Raw genomic sequence first — 12,455 nt, 5'->3', positions numbered from 1 at the left:
TGAGGGAGGATCTATAGAGACTTATACAATTTTAATGGGACTAAACAGGGTAGATGTAGGGAAGATATTGCCAATGATGGGTGTGTCCAGAACGAGGGATCACAGTTTGAAGATTCCGGGTAAACCATTTTGGACAGGTATAAGGAGACATTTCTTCACCCAAAGAGTGGTGAGCCTGTGGAATTCATTAATACAGGAAGTAGTTGATGCTATAACTTTGAATATATTCAAGAGGAGGCTAGATATTGTACTTGGGGAGAATGGGATCAAAGGCTTTGGGGAGAAAGCAGGATAAGACAATTGAGGTGGATGATCAGCCATGATCGTGATGAATGGCGGAGCAGGCTCGAAGGGCTAAAAGGCCTCCTCCTGCTTCTATCTTCTATGTATCCTTAGGCAGCAGCTTCCAAACCAATGGCCACTACCATCGAATAAGGAGAAGGGCAACAGGTACCTGGGAACACTACCATCTGAACGTTCCCCTCCAAGTCACTCACCACCTTGATCTGGAAATATATCACCATTCCTTCACTCTCGCTGGGTCAAAATCCTGGAACTCCCTAACAGCACTGTGTGTGTACCTACATTACATGGATTGCAGAGTTCCCCCCATTTTTACTGTTTTCGGGTCTTATCCTAGGCCCTTTCTTTCACCGTTTGTTTGGTGTTTGACTTATTCCTGTGGCTTTGTAATGGGCCCTCTGGTACCCATGTCGGTCCCTCTTTGGTGTTTTTTTCAGCCTCAACCCCCCCCCCCTTCCAGTCTGCTTTCTGTGTTATCTGGCAGTTCCTCGTTCTATCAGTTGTTGGTTTCTAACAGGTTGGTGAATTGCCCCATGCTTTAATGAAGCCTTCCTCCGACCCTCGCATGATGTTTTTGATCTTCTCCAGGTGGAGAAATTCCGAAAGGTCCGGCAGCCAGTCTGCTGCTGTGAGTGGTGATGCTGATTGCCAGGCAAGCAGGATTCTCTGGCGGGCGGATGGGAAGGCAAAACTTTGGCCCTCTTCTCCATATCAAGTTCTGGCTGGTCCGATACCCCGAAGGCTGCCGCTCTCGGGCACAGCTCCACCTTCACAACCTTGGACATTGCATCGGAGAAGGCTGTCCAGAACCCAGCAAGTTTGGGGCAAGTCCAGAACACGTGGGGGTGGTTGGCCGGGCCTCCCTGGCACCCTTCATATTTGTCCCCCACCTCCAGGAAGAACCTGCTCATCTGGGTTCTGGTTATGTGTGCTCGGTGCACCACTTTGCCCGAGGCTTAGCCTTGCGCAGGAGGAGGTAGAGTTTGCCCTGTTAAGTGCTTCGCTCCAGAGTCCTTACCCTACGTCCACCCGTAAGTCTTTGTTCCATCGAGTGGGGAGCGTGTCCTTTCTCAAAGTCAGCTGTATATGTCCCAGAAGTTCCCCTTTTCCAGACTGTCCGTGTCCAGTAACTCCTCCAACATTATGTCTCTCAGGACCTTAGGGTCTCGTCGTCTCCTTGCAGAGAAAGTTTTTGATTTGCAGATGTTGCCGTTCCTGTCCGTTTGGTAGTTCCAGTCTCTCCATCAGCTCTTCTAAGGTCGCAAGTCTGTTCCCCGTGTAGAAGTCCCTAGCTATCAGTGTCCCCCTGTCCTGTTGTCACCTCCTAAAGGTGGTGGTGAGCATGTCTGGTGGAAACCTGTGGTTGCTGCAGGTGGGGGCCATGGTGGATATCGGTTAGACAGAAGTGCTGCCTCATCTGGTTCCAGGTTCTTAGTGTTGCTACCACCACTGGGCTGGTTGAGTGTCATAATCATTTTGTCTACTGTTTGGAAAAAGACCTTGGGGATGAAGATCTATATGGATCCGAACAGGAAGAAGAATCTGGGCAGTATGTTCATCTTGATCGTCTGCAGCCTCCCCGTCAGGGAAAGCCGGAGTACCTCAAATCTCTGTCCTTTTTACCTCTGCCAGACTGGTCAGATTCCACTTGTGAATCCGTGTCCAGTCACGGGCTATCTGGATCCCCAGGTAGCGCAATTTGTTTTGCGTTATTTTAAATGGTAGACCTTCCTGCCCTGCCCCTCCCTCTCAGGTTCACCGGGCAAATCACTTTTGCCCAGGTTGAGTTTGTAGCCCGAGAAAGCTTTGAAATCTTCCAGAAGTATGCTGTTTTGTGGGCCCAAGATGTAGAGGAGCAGGTCGTCTGCATAGAGTGAGACTATGCTCTCTGCCTCCTCTTCGGATTCCCTTCCAGCCCCTCGAGTCTTTCACGCCAGCAGCTCAATTACCAGGGCGACCAGGAGCGGGCATCCCTGCCTAGTGCCTCTGTGCAACTGGATGTATTCAGAGCTGGTGATGTTGGTCCGGTCACTCGCCTTGGGGACGTTGTACAGGAGTTTCACCCATGAGCTGAATCCTGTCCCCAGCCCAAACCACTGCAGTAGCTCAGTGAGGTACATTCAACTCTGCCGAAGGCCTTTTCTGCGTCCAGCGAGACAATCACCTCTGGTGTTCTCACCCCGGATGGGGTTAGTATCACATTCAGCAGCCATCTGATGTTTACAGTTAGCTGTCTACACTGAACAAAGCCTGTCTGGTCCTCTGCGACCACCTGAGGTACGCAATTCTCCAGTCTCTTGGCCAGGACTTTTGCGAGTATTTTCGTGTCCGCATTGAGCAGTGACATGGGTCTGTAAGATACGCATACTGTTGGGTCTTTATCTTTTTTGGGTATCAGCGATATTGTTGTCTATGTTAGCATCGAAGGCAGGATCCCCTCGCTCACGGGTCTGTGAATATCTCTCGCAGGTGCGGGACGAGAGCTGACGCAAATGTTTTGTGGACGTCCGCCAGGAACCTGTCTTGTCCCGGCACCTTCCCCATCTGCATGGAGTTAATGCTGTCAATTACCTCTCCCAGTCCTATTGGTGCTTCCAGCTCCCTCCATCTATCGTCCCCCACGACTCGCGTGTCAAGTTTTTTTATGTTTCAATGCTTTGTACTATTGGGGCTATTGTGTAGTTTTCCACTCTTTATCTGATTTCCTTTAATGATTCAAAATATGTATGTTTCCATTGCTTTTCTTCTGTCCATCCCTTTAATGGTATAGATTTTGAAGATTTAGGTGTATTTTTAATGAGGAAAAGAGGTATTTTTGCCAAACAAAGAATCCAGCCAATCACAAACACCAAATGAGGATTTGAGGTCTGAAGTTTTTATCCTTCTCCCACCATGTTAACTGTTAATTATTAATATAGCTCATGCTCCTTGTAATTTGCAATTAATATTTATGGCGTATATTTGTTTATTGGCAGCTGAGGAGTGTTACCTTGTACATGGAGCACATAAAGGTTCCTCCTATCCCATATGTATTTTTGAATCATGTCTGCAAATGTACAGTGAAAAATCAGCACGAATTAAGCAGGAGCTAGCTCAAGGAATTATTGTAATTTTACCGAAAACCATTGAAGTGCCACAGTTTTGCAACCTAGTTGCTGTATGCATAGGCATGAAGATTTGTTAAATGCTGTTATTCTTTCTGCTGCTCTAATCTACAGCCCAAAAGAAAAGGAAATTATTCTTCACCTTACTGCTCCAAGGATTCATTATTGGATTAAATTCCACTTATAATGTATGACCTAGTGTAAAAGATATAATTGCTTTACACTTCTACAATGTTATGAAAACATAAATCGATAATTCTTTGAATATTTACATCAAAGATGTTGCATTTATGAAGAGCTTATGGAAAGTGAGTGAGCGATTCTTGTCAATCTAAATATTAATGGCATGCCTTTCAAAGCCACAGCAGACCAAATATCTTTAGGGCAAATCAAATTGATTAGGTGGCCCAGATTTAGCTGGGTGCTTTTACACAGCACTGAATTTGGAAGACATGGGTATTCAAGTAAAAGGAGGGGAGAAATAGCGGTGTATATTGGTGTAAAAGTTTTACAAGTAGCTGCTATTATGTGGCCCCGAAATGGTTCTTTAGAACTCCAGATACAAGGCTGTTAGGTCCATTGGGTTTGCATATCTTCAGTGTATTCTATATTTTGTAATTTGTTGTTTCATTTCTGTGGCATGTTAGATAACTTAAACTGTAAACTATCTGACTTCAAATTCTGCGAATCAAATAAGGAAGCATGCCCATCTCCTATCCCATCCCTCAATCTTGTTTAAATCATACTGTGGTTATGGAGATAACATGGAGAAGGGCAGTAATTCAACATACTGTATTCCTGAACTGATAAGATAATAACGTAACTACTCTTGGTGGTTAGTCTGCACTAGGTGTCTCAAAAAATGCAGCAATTGATTCTGTTTAAACATTATTTGAACATTATCTGTTTTTAATATATCAACGACTTTGGGAAAATATGGTAACATCTTGGAGCTTTGAAAAGCTGAGATATTTCTGTGAATAAATGTTGGAGGATCTTTGGAAGATTGCTGCATTTATATAACAGCTCTTAAAAATATATCCCAAAGTAATTTGCAGAGGAAAATTAGATCAAAGGGTTGATTTTGAGACGGTTTAATAGGATTGGAAAGTAGAAAGGCAGAAGGGATTAAAGAAGGAGATGCAGAGAGTAGAACCACGGCTCATGGGGCAGAGGGAAGGCAGCCATAGTTGGCAACAAAGAATCTTGGGAGATGTATTCCTCTGGGAGGTTGCACAGAAAGATGCTAGGGGGCATCTTTCAAGAGCTGGAACATGTTAGTAAGGTACATGTAGAGCGAACTTTGTTCGATTTTCCATTTCATTAGATGAAAATAATCCTTAAGTTACTTGTACATCTTATTTTTCAGCACCGCACAAATTTTACATTGGTTTCCGATATGTTCATCCACTAACAGAAGAAGCAGTAGAAGAAATGGAGAGAGATGGGATTGATCGAGCAGTAGCTTTTACACAGTATCCTCAGTATAGCTGTTCTACCACAGGTACAACAGTGTTGGTGGATAAATGGATAACGCTGTTCACTAAAATAGCACATGTTAAAATGTAAAGATTGTATTCTAAATGTTCAGCTAATATCAGGATTTATTCTTAATTTTTGATTTCAAGCTTTTCTCACTTCCTCTGTTCTCGAAGGGCACCAAAGATCAGACTGTCCAGTGGCTGATATGCTCATACATAAACTTGTTCTTGTTTGATGGCCACACTACACTTGTACAACACCACTCCAGTTTTGCAATTAGCACTATTTAGCTTTGCTGGGCTTTCTTTGAACTGATGTGGCTGTGTTCAAAAGGCCATCTTCAAAACTAGCTTTCTAACTGAAATTAATGTTGGCTTCCATCAAAAGATTCTATGATTGGACACATGCTGAGTTTGAGAAGCAAATGATGTGTTCCAAATCAATTTTTAGCATTTCGTTCAATTTTTGACTTTCTTAAATGTTATCATTATAAATGTTTGTCTCGTAAAGTACTGTTGTGTTATCAACCTGCATGCTTGCACTTGTATGAATACCCAACTTTGCCTTAAGTTTAATTTGATGGTTGCACACCAGTTGAACCTCAATGGAATATAATCTATTTTGATTGAATACTGCTGCTTGATTTGAAGCTGTCTTGAATGTGTTCATTGTTTGACTCCCTGATCCTGTGGGAATCCAGTCAGAGTCGTAAATCTGAGCGCCATCTCATTCGGATCGATATCAGTCGGGAAATGGACATAAACTGGTAACCTTGGCAAACGTAACATTCTGTGTCTAGAAAGTGTGTTTGTAAGTAGCATGGGACATAGGAAATAGGAGCAGGAGAAGACTGATCCATCCAGCCTACTCCGCCATTCATTACAATTATGGCTGATATTCAGCATGCAACTTCTGCCAACTCTCCATAAGTCTCAGTTCTGTGGGAGAGCAAAAATCTGTCTATCCTCACTATAAATATCACCAACAAGAAAGCATTCACATCATTCTGGAAGAGAAAATTCCAGATTCACAACTGAGTTTTTATTTATTTGTTCATTCACTGGATGTGGACATCGCAGACTTTATCTCCCATCCTTTGTTGCTCTTCAGAAAGGGTGGCTTCTTAAACCACTGTAGTCCATGTGGTGTAGACAGGAAGATTGTTGTTTATTGCAAGAGGAATCTCATATATAAGTAGGGAAGTTTTATTACAGTTGTACAGAGCTTTGGTGAAACCACATCTGGAGCACTGTACTATTTTTGTCTCTTGAATAAAATATATTTAGAAGCATTTCAGCGAAACTCTCCTGATTCCTAGGATAAAGGGTTGTCTTTTGCGAAAAGATGGACAGGTTGGGCCTGTATCCATTGGAGTTGAGAAGAATGAGAAGCGAATGCTGAGAGGATGTTTCCCCTTATGGGAAAGACGAGAACTGGGGACACATTTTTAAAATGTGCAGTCTCCCATTTAAGACGAAGCTGAGGAGAATTGTTTTTTTTCTGATGACCATTAGACTGTGGAACACACTTCCCCAGAGAGTGTGGATCATTGAATAATTTTAAGGCTGCGTTAGATGGAATCTTGACTGACAAGGGAATCAAAGGTTTTAGGAGGAAGTCAGGAAAATAGAGTTGAGACCACAATCAAATCAGCAATGATCTTCTCAAATGGTGGAGCAGGTTTGAGTTGCTGAATGGCCTCCTACTGATGTGTATCTTATCTAGATCTAGATCACCAATCATGGAGTCACATCTAACAGTATCTAAGTTTTGCAAGTCCGAGCTTGCAAACCCGAAAACAAAATGTCTACTATTTGATGTGTTTCTAGGATTGAACAGTACTTGTGGAACATACTGTCACTTCTAAAAGCTACACTAAGAAACAATTTAAGCTAATCAGTTGAGTTCGTAACACAACTCGTATATATTAGTTAGAAGTGACACACATTCATATGCAGGTACTCATTCCTTGCAAACAAAAGGAATTCATGCCTTGCATTTTGGGGGGGGGGGGGAATTATCCATAAGCTTGGGGAGTCTAGAGTTCCCTGTTGCTTTCTATGGCAGCACCTCTGTTAATCAAAATTCACTTGCCAACCAATCAACATTCTTTTCTCCTGTTGTATAAATTGTTGCACTTGTTTCTTGCATTTGTCCTGATGAGTGTAAGATGAAAAGCTTCAGCAACATGTCTCTTTTCAGCAATATTCATCTTGTTCACTTCCTTCACCTTACGTACTCTTTTTTTTTTAAACAAACAATTTTATTGAGGTAGTTTTTCGGCATTGTAAACAGTTACAGACATCAACAGAAAGAAAGCAAAAAAGGCAAAAATATGCAAACATCCACGTACATTCAATACTTCAATCGTAACATACTGCAGAAGCCCGCTCCTCTCCCATCGGCACTACCCGCCAATTTATCCCTCCTACTCTATTCTACTCTACCCCTCCCCCCCCTGCTGACGCTCACTCTCCCGCAAATAAGTCAATGAATGGTTGCCACTTTCGGGCGAACCCCTGTACAGATCCCCTCAAGGCGATTCTTTTCCATACCCAGAAAACTCGACATGTCCGAAAGCCACAACTCAGTCTTCGGGGGCTTTGAGTCCCTCCATGCCAATAATATTCGCCGCCGGGCTATCAGGGAAGCAAAGGCCAAAACAGCAGGCTCTTTCTCACCCTGGACTCCCGGGTCTTCCGAAACCCCAAAAATTGCCACCCCTGGACCCATCGCCACCCTTGTTTTTAGGACATGATCCCCGCAAATCCCTCCCAGTACCCCCTAAGCCTCGGGCATGCCCAAAACATGTGTATGTGGTTCGCTGGTCCTCCTGCGCACCTAGCGCATTTGTCCTCTACCCCAAAGAATTTGCTCATCCGAGCCACCGTCATGTGGGCCCGGTGAACGACCTTAAATTGAATCAGGCCGAGCCTGGCACATGTTGCGGTCGAATTCACCCTACTCAGGGCTTCTGCCCACAGTCCGTCCTCCATTTCCCCGCCTAGCTCCTCCTCCCATTTGAGTTTCAGTTCCTCTGTCTGGGACCCTTCCCTCTTCGTGAGCACCTTATAAATATCAGAGACTCTACCCTCCCCTCCTTCCCCCCCCCCTAGAGACTATTCTGCCTTGGAACCCCATTGGCAGGAGGCGTGGGAAGGATGGGACCTGTCTACGGACAAAGTCCCGCAACTGTGGGTACCTGAAATCATTTCCCCTTACCAGACCAAATTTCTCCTCCTATCTCCTCAAACTCGCAAAGCTCCCTTCCAGGAACATATCGCCCACCCCCGCCCGCCGCCATGCTCGAAACCCCCCATCCATACTCCCAGGGGCAAACCGATGGTTGTCGCAGATTGGCGCCCAGACAGACGCACCCATCTCCCCTACATGCCTCCTCCACTGGCTCCATATCTGCAAGGTCGCCACCACTACCGGGCTGGTGGAGTACCTGGCCGGTGGCAGCGGTAGAGAAACACCCATTTCTTAAGGTACATTTCTTAAACACCCATTTCTTAAAGGTGCTCTCACATGACACACCATCTCAAAAAATTAAATGCGTATCTTCCATCTTAGTGCAACACATCATTTACAGTTTCAGTGGAAGATGGTGGTGAGACGTCAGAAGCGATTAGTAGTTTATTTGATTATTGACTTTCTTTTGTAGGAAGTAGTTTAAATGCAATTTATCGATACTATAATGGCAAGAGCTCAGCATCAAAGATGAAATGGAGTACCATTGACAGGTGGCCAACGCATCCATTATTAATTCAGGTAATGTTGCTTGTGGATCAATAAGTTGCAAGATCCATAACTTTGGTAGAGCACTCTGCGTCATATGTTGTAGCCAGACACATGTAAATAAAACTGGTTATTGTAATGCACTTGTCTGGATTTAAGATCGACGGAACCTTTAAATTATTTTTCGCTGCACTTGAAGTGAAATCTGGATTCCAGCCTTGCAAAGTGCCTCTTTGTAATGCTGCAGCCTGGTTTGCATGAAATGATATTCCACCTTATAGAATTTTATAGAATTTACAGTGCAGAAGGAGGCCATTCGGCCCATCGAGTCTGCACCGGCTCTTGGATCGTCTTGGCCCATTGGCCATTCAAAGAGTTCTGTTTTTGAAATGGTGTACTTTGATCTAGCCTGCATAATAGAGCTGCTAATGTTGTGGTCTGTCAATGACAAGCGGTCTAACGATTATATCTAATTACTTTTTAGGATACTTGCCTTTGAAAATAAAATGCTTTGGGTGATCTCACCTAGGATTATTTTATGATAAAATATGAATTTTTATTAGAAATGAAGTAGTTGTTAATTGCACTTGTAGTCAAACATTCGAGGTTAACAGATTTTGTTTATCATGCAGTGTTTTGCAGATCATATACGGCAGGAACTTGATCGATTTCCATCTGAGAAAAGGGATGATGTAGTAATTTTGTTCTCCGCTCATTCACTGCCTATGTCTGTAAGTGCCTCAGAGTAATCTTGTATTTGAAAGTAGCACAGTGGTCTTTCTTCCATTCTAAATGGAATTAGAGGAGCCTTCGATACACGACCATGTCTTTAACCTCTCAGTTGTTCTCCAAACCTAAATCAAAATTCAAAAAAGTTAAAAGTTATGTAAATTGTTACTTAGCACAACCAAAGCAAAAGAACATGCATCCTGAGTTTTTAAACCTCTTGCTTCCAAGTATTATTTGCCTCCGGTCCATTTTGGAATTTGTGCCCGAGTTCATTATTTCACCTCCGGATCCTTGCATTTTAGAGGAGCTTTGAACATGGATTTGGCCTTACTGAATGCCAACCTTCTCAGAATTTTTTTTTTTCTTGCTGCCCACTTTATAACATTGATCAGAGCCTAGCCGAGAGAGAATAATGGGTCAAGATGTGGATTACAAATGTGGCAATGCCCTCATAAGGGAAAGAAGATCTTTCATTTATATGGTGCTTTTCCCATCATTAGGACATCCCAAATAAAGTGCATCACAGCCAATAAATTACTTTTGAAGTAATTTGTTATGTAGTTAAATTTGACAACCAGTTTCCATATAAAAGCCCCACGATCATCAAAGGAATATTTAACTGTTCTGGTTGTGCTGGGTGAGGGATAACTATTGGTCAAGATAACAGGGATTAAGTATCCTCACTTCTGAAACATGATTTCCTCAGGATCTTCGTTATATTGGATGTGTGAGCACTGATTTAATTTTTTCGAAATGCCGACCTTCTCAGAGAATTTTTTCACGGTTTTGGGCGAAGCATTTGGCCTTCTGAGCAAAACCAAACATTTTTTGTTGTGATGACAACATGTTTGTGAACTACTTTAAATCCTAATCCATTCATATTCTATCTGGAATTGGTGGAAAGTTTTTTGCCTAGGGAAATAATTGTGTATAGTGTTTGTACTAGAACTGTGAGGATGAATGCAATTTCAGATTGGGCTGGGATCAAATATTGATTTTTGGATAATTGAATTGGAAGTAGAGAAAATAGTTTTGGAATTTGTCCTTTGGCAGTGTGAGATTTATGGGTCTTTACCAAGGATATTTTTTGTGTACGGTTTTTAGACATTAATCCTGTATTGGTTGTCATATCATAGAATTTACAGTGCAGAAGGAGGCCATTTGCCCATCGTGTCTGCACAGGCTCTTTGAAAGAGCACCCCCAACCCAATCCCACCCCCACAACCCAGTCACCCCACCCAACACTACGGGCAATATTCGACACTAAGGGCAATTTATCATGGCCAATCAACCTAACCTGCACATCTTTGGACTGTGGGAGGAAACTGGAGTACCCGGAGGAAACCCACGCACACACGGGGAGAACGTGCAGACTCCGCACAGACAGTGACCCAAGCCGGAATCGAACCTGGGACCCTGGAGCTGTGAAGAAATTGTGCTAACCACTATGCTACCGTGCTGCCCCAATGTATGTAATCTTGTTATAAAGATTGTTTCTCTGCCATATGTACAGAATACATGTGCTTGTTATGAAGGCAAAAAGAGATGCTGCGAGTAGAATATGTTTTTTGCCCTATGTTGAAAGGTTGAGAATAAAGAGCTTATACTGTGAAAAACTGGAATAAAGTAAATGGAAATTTTGTAAGGCCTGTTATAGCATGCTGACTGGAATAGTTTCATAATTTTTTTCCAAATGTGGTGTCAATCAGGAATTTTTAAAATTTAATTTGATGGATTTGCATGTTGCTGACAAATCTAGCATTTATGGTCTATCCTGTATTCTAAAAAACTTTTCACACTTTTAAAATTTTGCATTGTTTGCACTTCAGGTTGTGAATCGAGGTGACCCCTATCCTCAGGAAGTGGGAGCAACTGTCCAACGGGTCATGGAATCACTGAATTTCAGTCACGCATACAGGCTAGTGTGGCAGTCAAAGGTAAGTTCCACTAGTGCATACAATTATTTATCTCTTTCCAGGAAATTATATAACTAAAGTGTTCTGCATTCAAACAGATTGTGACTGCACCGTACCTCAATTATATTTATCTGTGTTTTGTTTCATATCCCTGAATATACTAGTTTTGCATTGTACCTGATACTACTTTTGAATACTACTTTGTTCACCAAAGAAAAGAACTTTAGAAGATGATTCCTGGGCAGGGTGTGTGGGTAGTCTGGGTCATGTTGACATCAAAAGGGAGGAGATATTGGGGCCGGGATTCTCTCACAATTGGTGGGGCGGGCTGTACCGGTGCCAAAGAGTGGCGTGAACCACTCTGGCGTCGGGCCGCCTGGAAGGTGTAGAATCCTCCGCACTTCCGGGGATGAGGCCAGCGCTTGAGGGGTTGGTGCCATGCCAACCGGCACCGAAGGGCCTCTGCCAGCCGGCACGAGTTGGCGCATGCGCAGGAGTGCCAGCGTGTTCTGGCACATGCGCAGAACCATTGGCATGTTTCCTGCGCATGCGCAAGGGGTTTCATCTCCGCGCCGGCCATGGTGGAGCCTTACAGAGGCCCGCACGGAGGGAAAGAGTGCCCCCACGGCACAGGTCCTCCTGCAGATCGGTGAGCCCAGATCGGTGGGGGGGGGACCCTGCCCCCCCCCCCCCCCGCCCCCCCCCCCCCCCCCCCCCCCGCCCGCCCTGGAGCCAGATCCTCCCGCGCCCCCACCCGAGGACTCTGCGAGCCACCCTCCAAGCCAGGTCCCGCCGGTATGGACCTTGTCTAATCCATGCCGCTGGGAATGGCTGAAAACGGGCGGCTGCTCGGCCCTTCGAGGCCCGGAGAATCACTGGGCGGGGGGACGGGGACTATGCCAACGGCCCTCGACCAGCCCGGCGTGATCCCCGCCCAAATTCCGGTGCCGGAGAATTCGGCAGCCGGCGGCGGGGCAGGATTCACGCCCCCCCCCCCCCCTGGTGATTCTCCGAACTGGCGGGGGGGGGGGTCAGAGAATCCCGCCCCTTCCTGAGCAGGGTGTGTGGATAGTCTGGGTCACGTTGACATCAAAAAGGAGGAGGTGTTGGGTGTTAAAAAAAAATTAAGGTAGATAAGTCTCCTGGGCCTGATGGGATTTACCTCCAAATACTGAAGGAA

General features: G+C 44.5%; 1 protein-coding gene across 2 annotated transcripts in view; it reads left to right on the top strand.

Annotated features, from left to right (window-relative positions):
• fech (ferrochelatase) overlaps positions 1-12,455 on the top strand; it is a 63,013-nt gene that overhangs the window by 31,877 nt on the left and 18,681 nt on the right. For both annotated transcript variants that reach the window (XM_038790571.1, XM_038790570.1), the window contains exons 5-8: positions 4,777-4,911; positions 8,557-8,663; positions 9,263-9,361; positions 11,189-11,296. In XM_038790571.1, coding sequence (XP_038646499.1) covers positions 4,777-4,911; positions 8,557-8,663; positions 9,263-9,361; positions 11,189-11,296 — 449 coding nt within the window. The remainder of the gene's footprint in view (positions 1-4,776; positions 4,912-8,556; positions 8,664-9,262; positions 9,362-11,188; positions 11,297-12,455) is intronic.

Source organism: Scyliorhinus canicula, chromosome 3 (assembly GCF_902713615.1).
Source record: "Scyliorhinus canicula chromosome 3, sScyCan1.1, whole genome shotgun sequence".
Taxonomy (NCBI): domain Eukaryota; kingdom Metazoa; phylum Chordata; class Chondrichthyes; order Carcharhiniformes; family Scyliorhinidae; genus Scyliorhinus; species Scyliorhinus canicula.
This window is presented reverse-complemented; position numbering and strand designations above follow the sequence as displayed.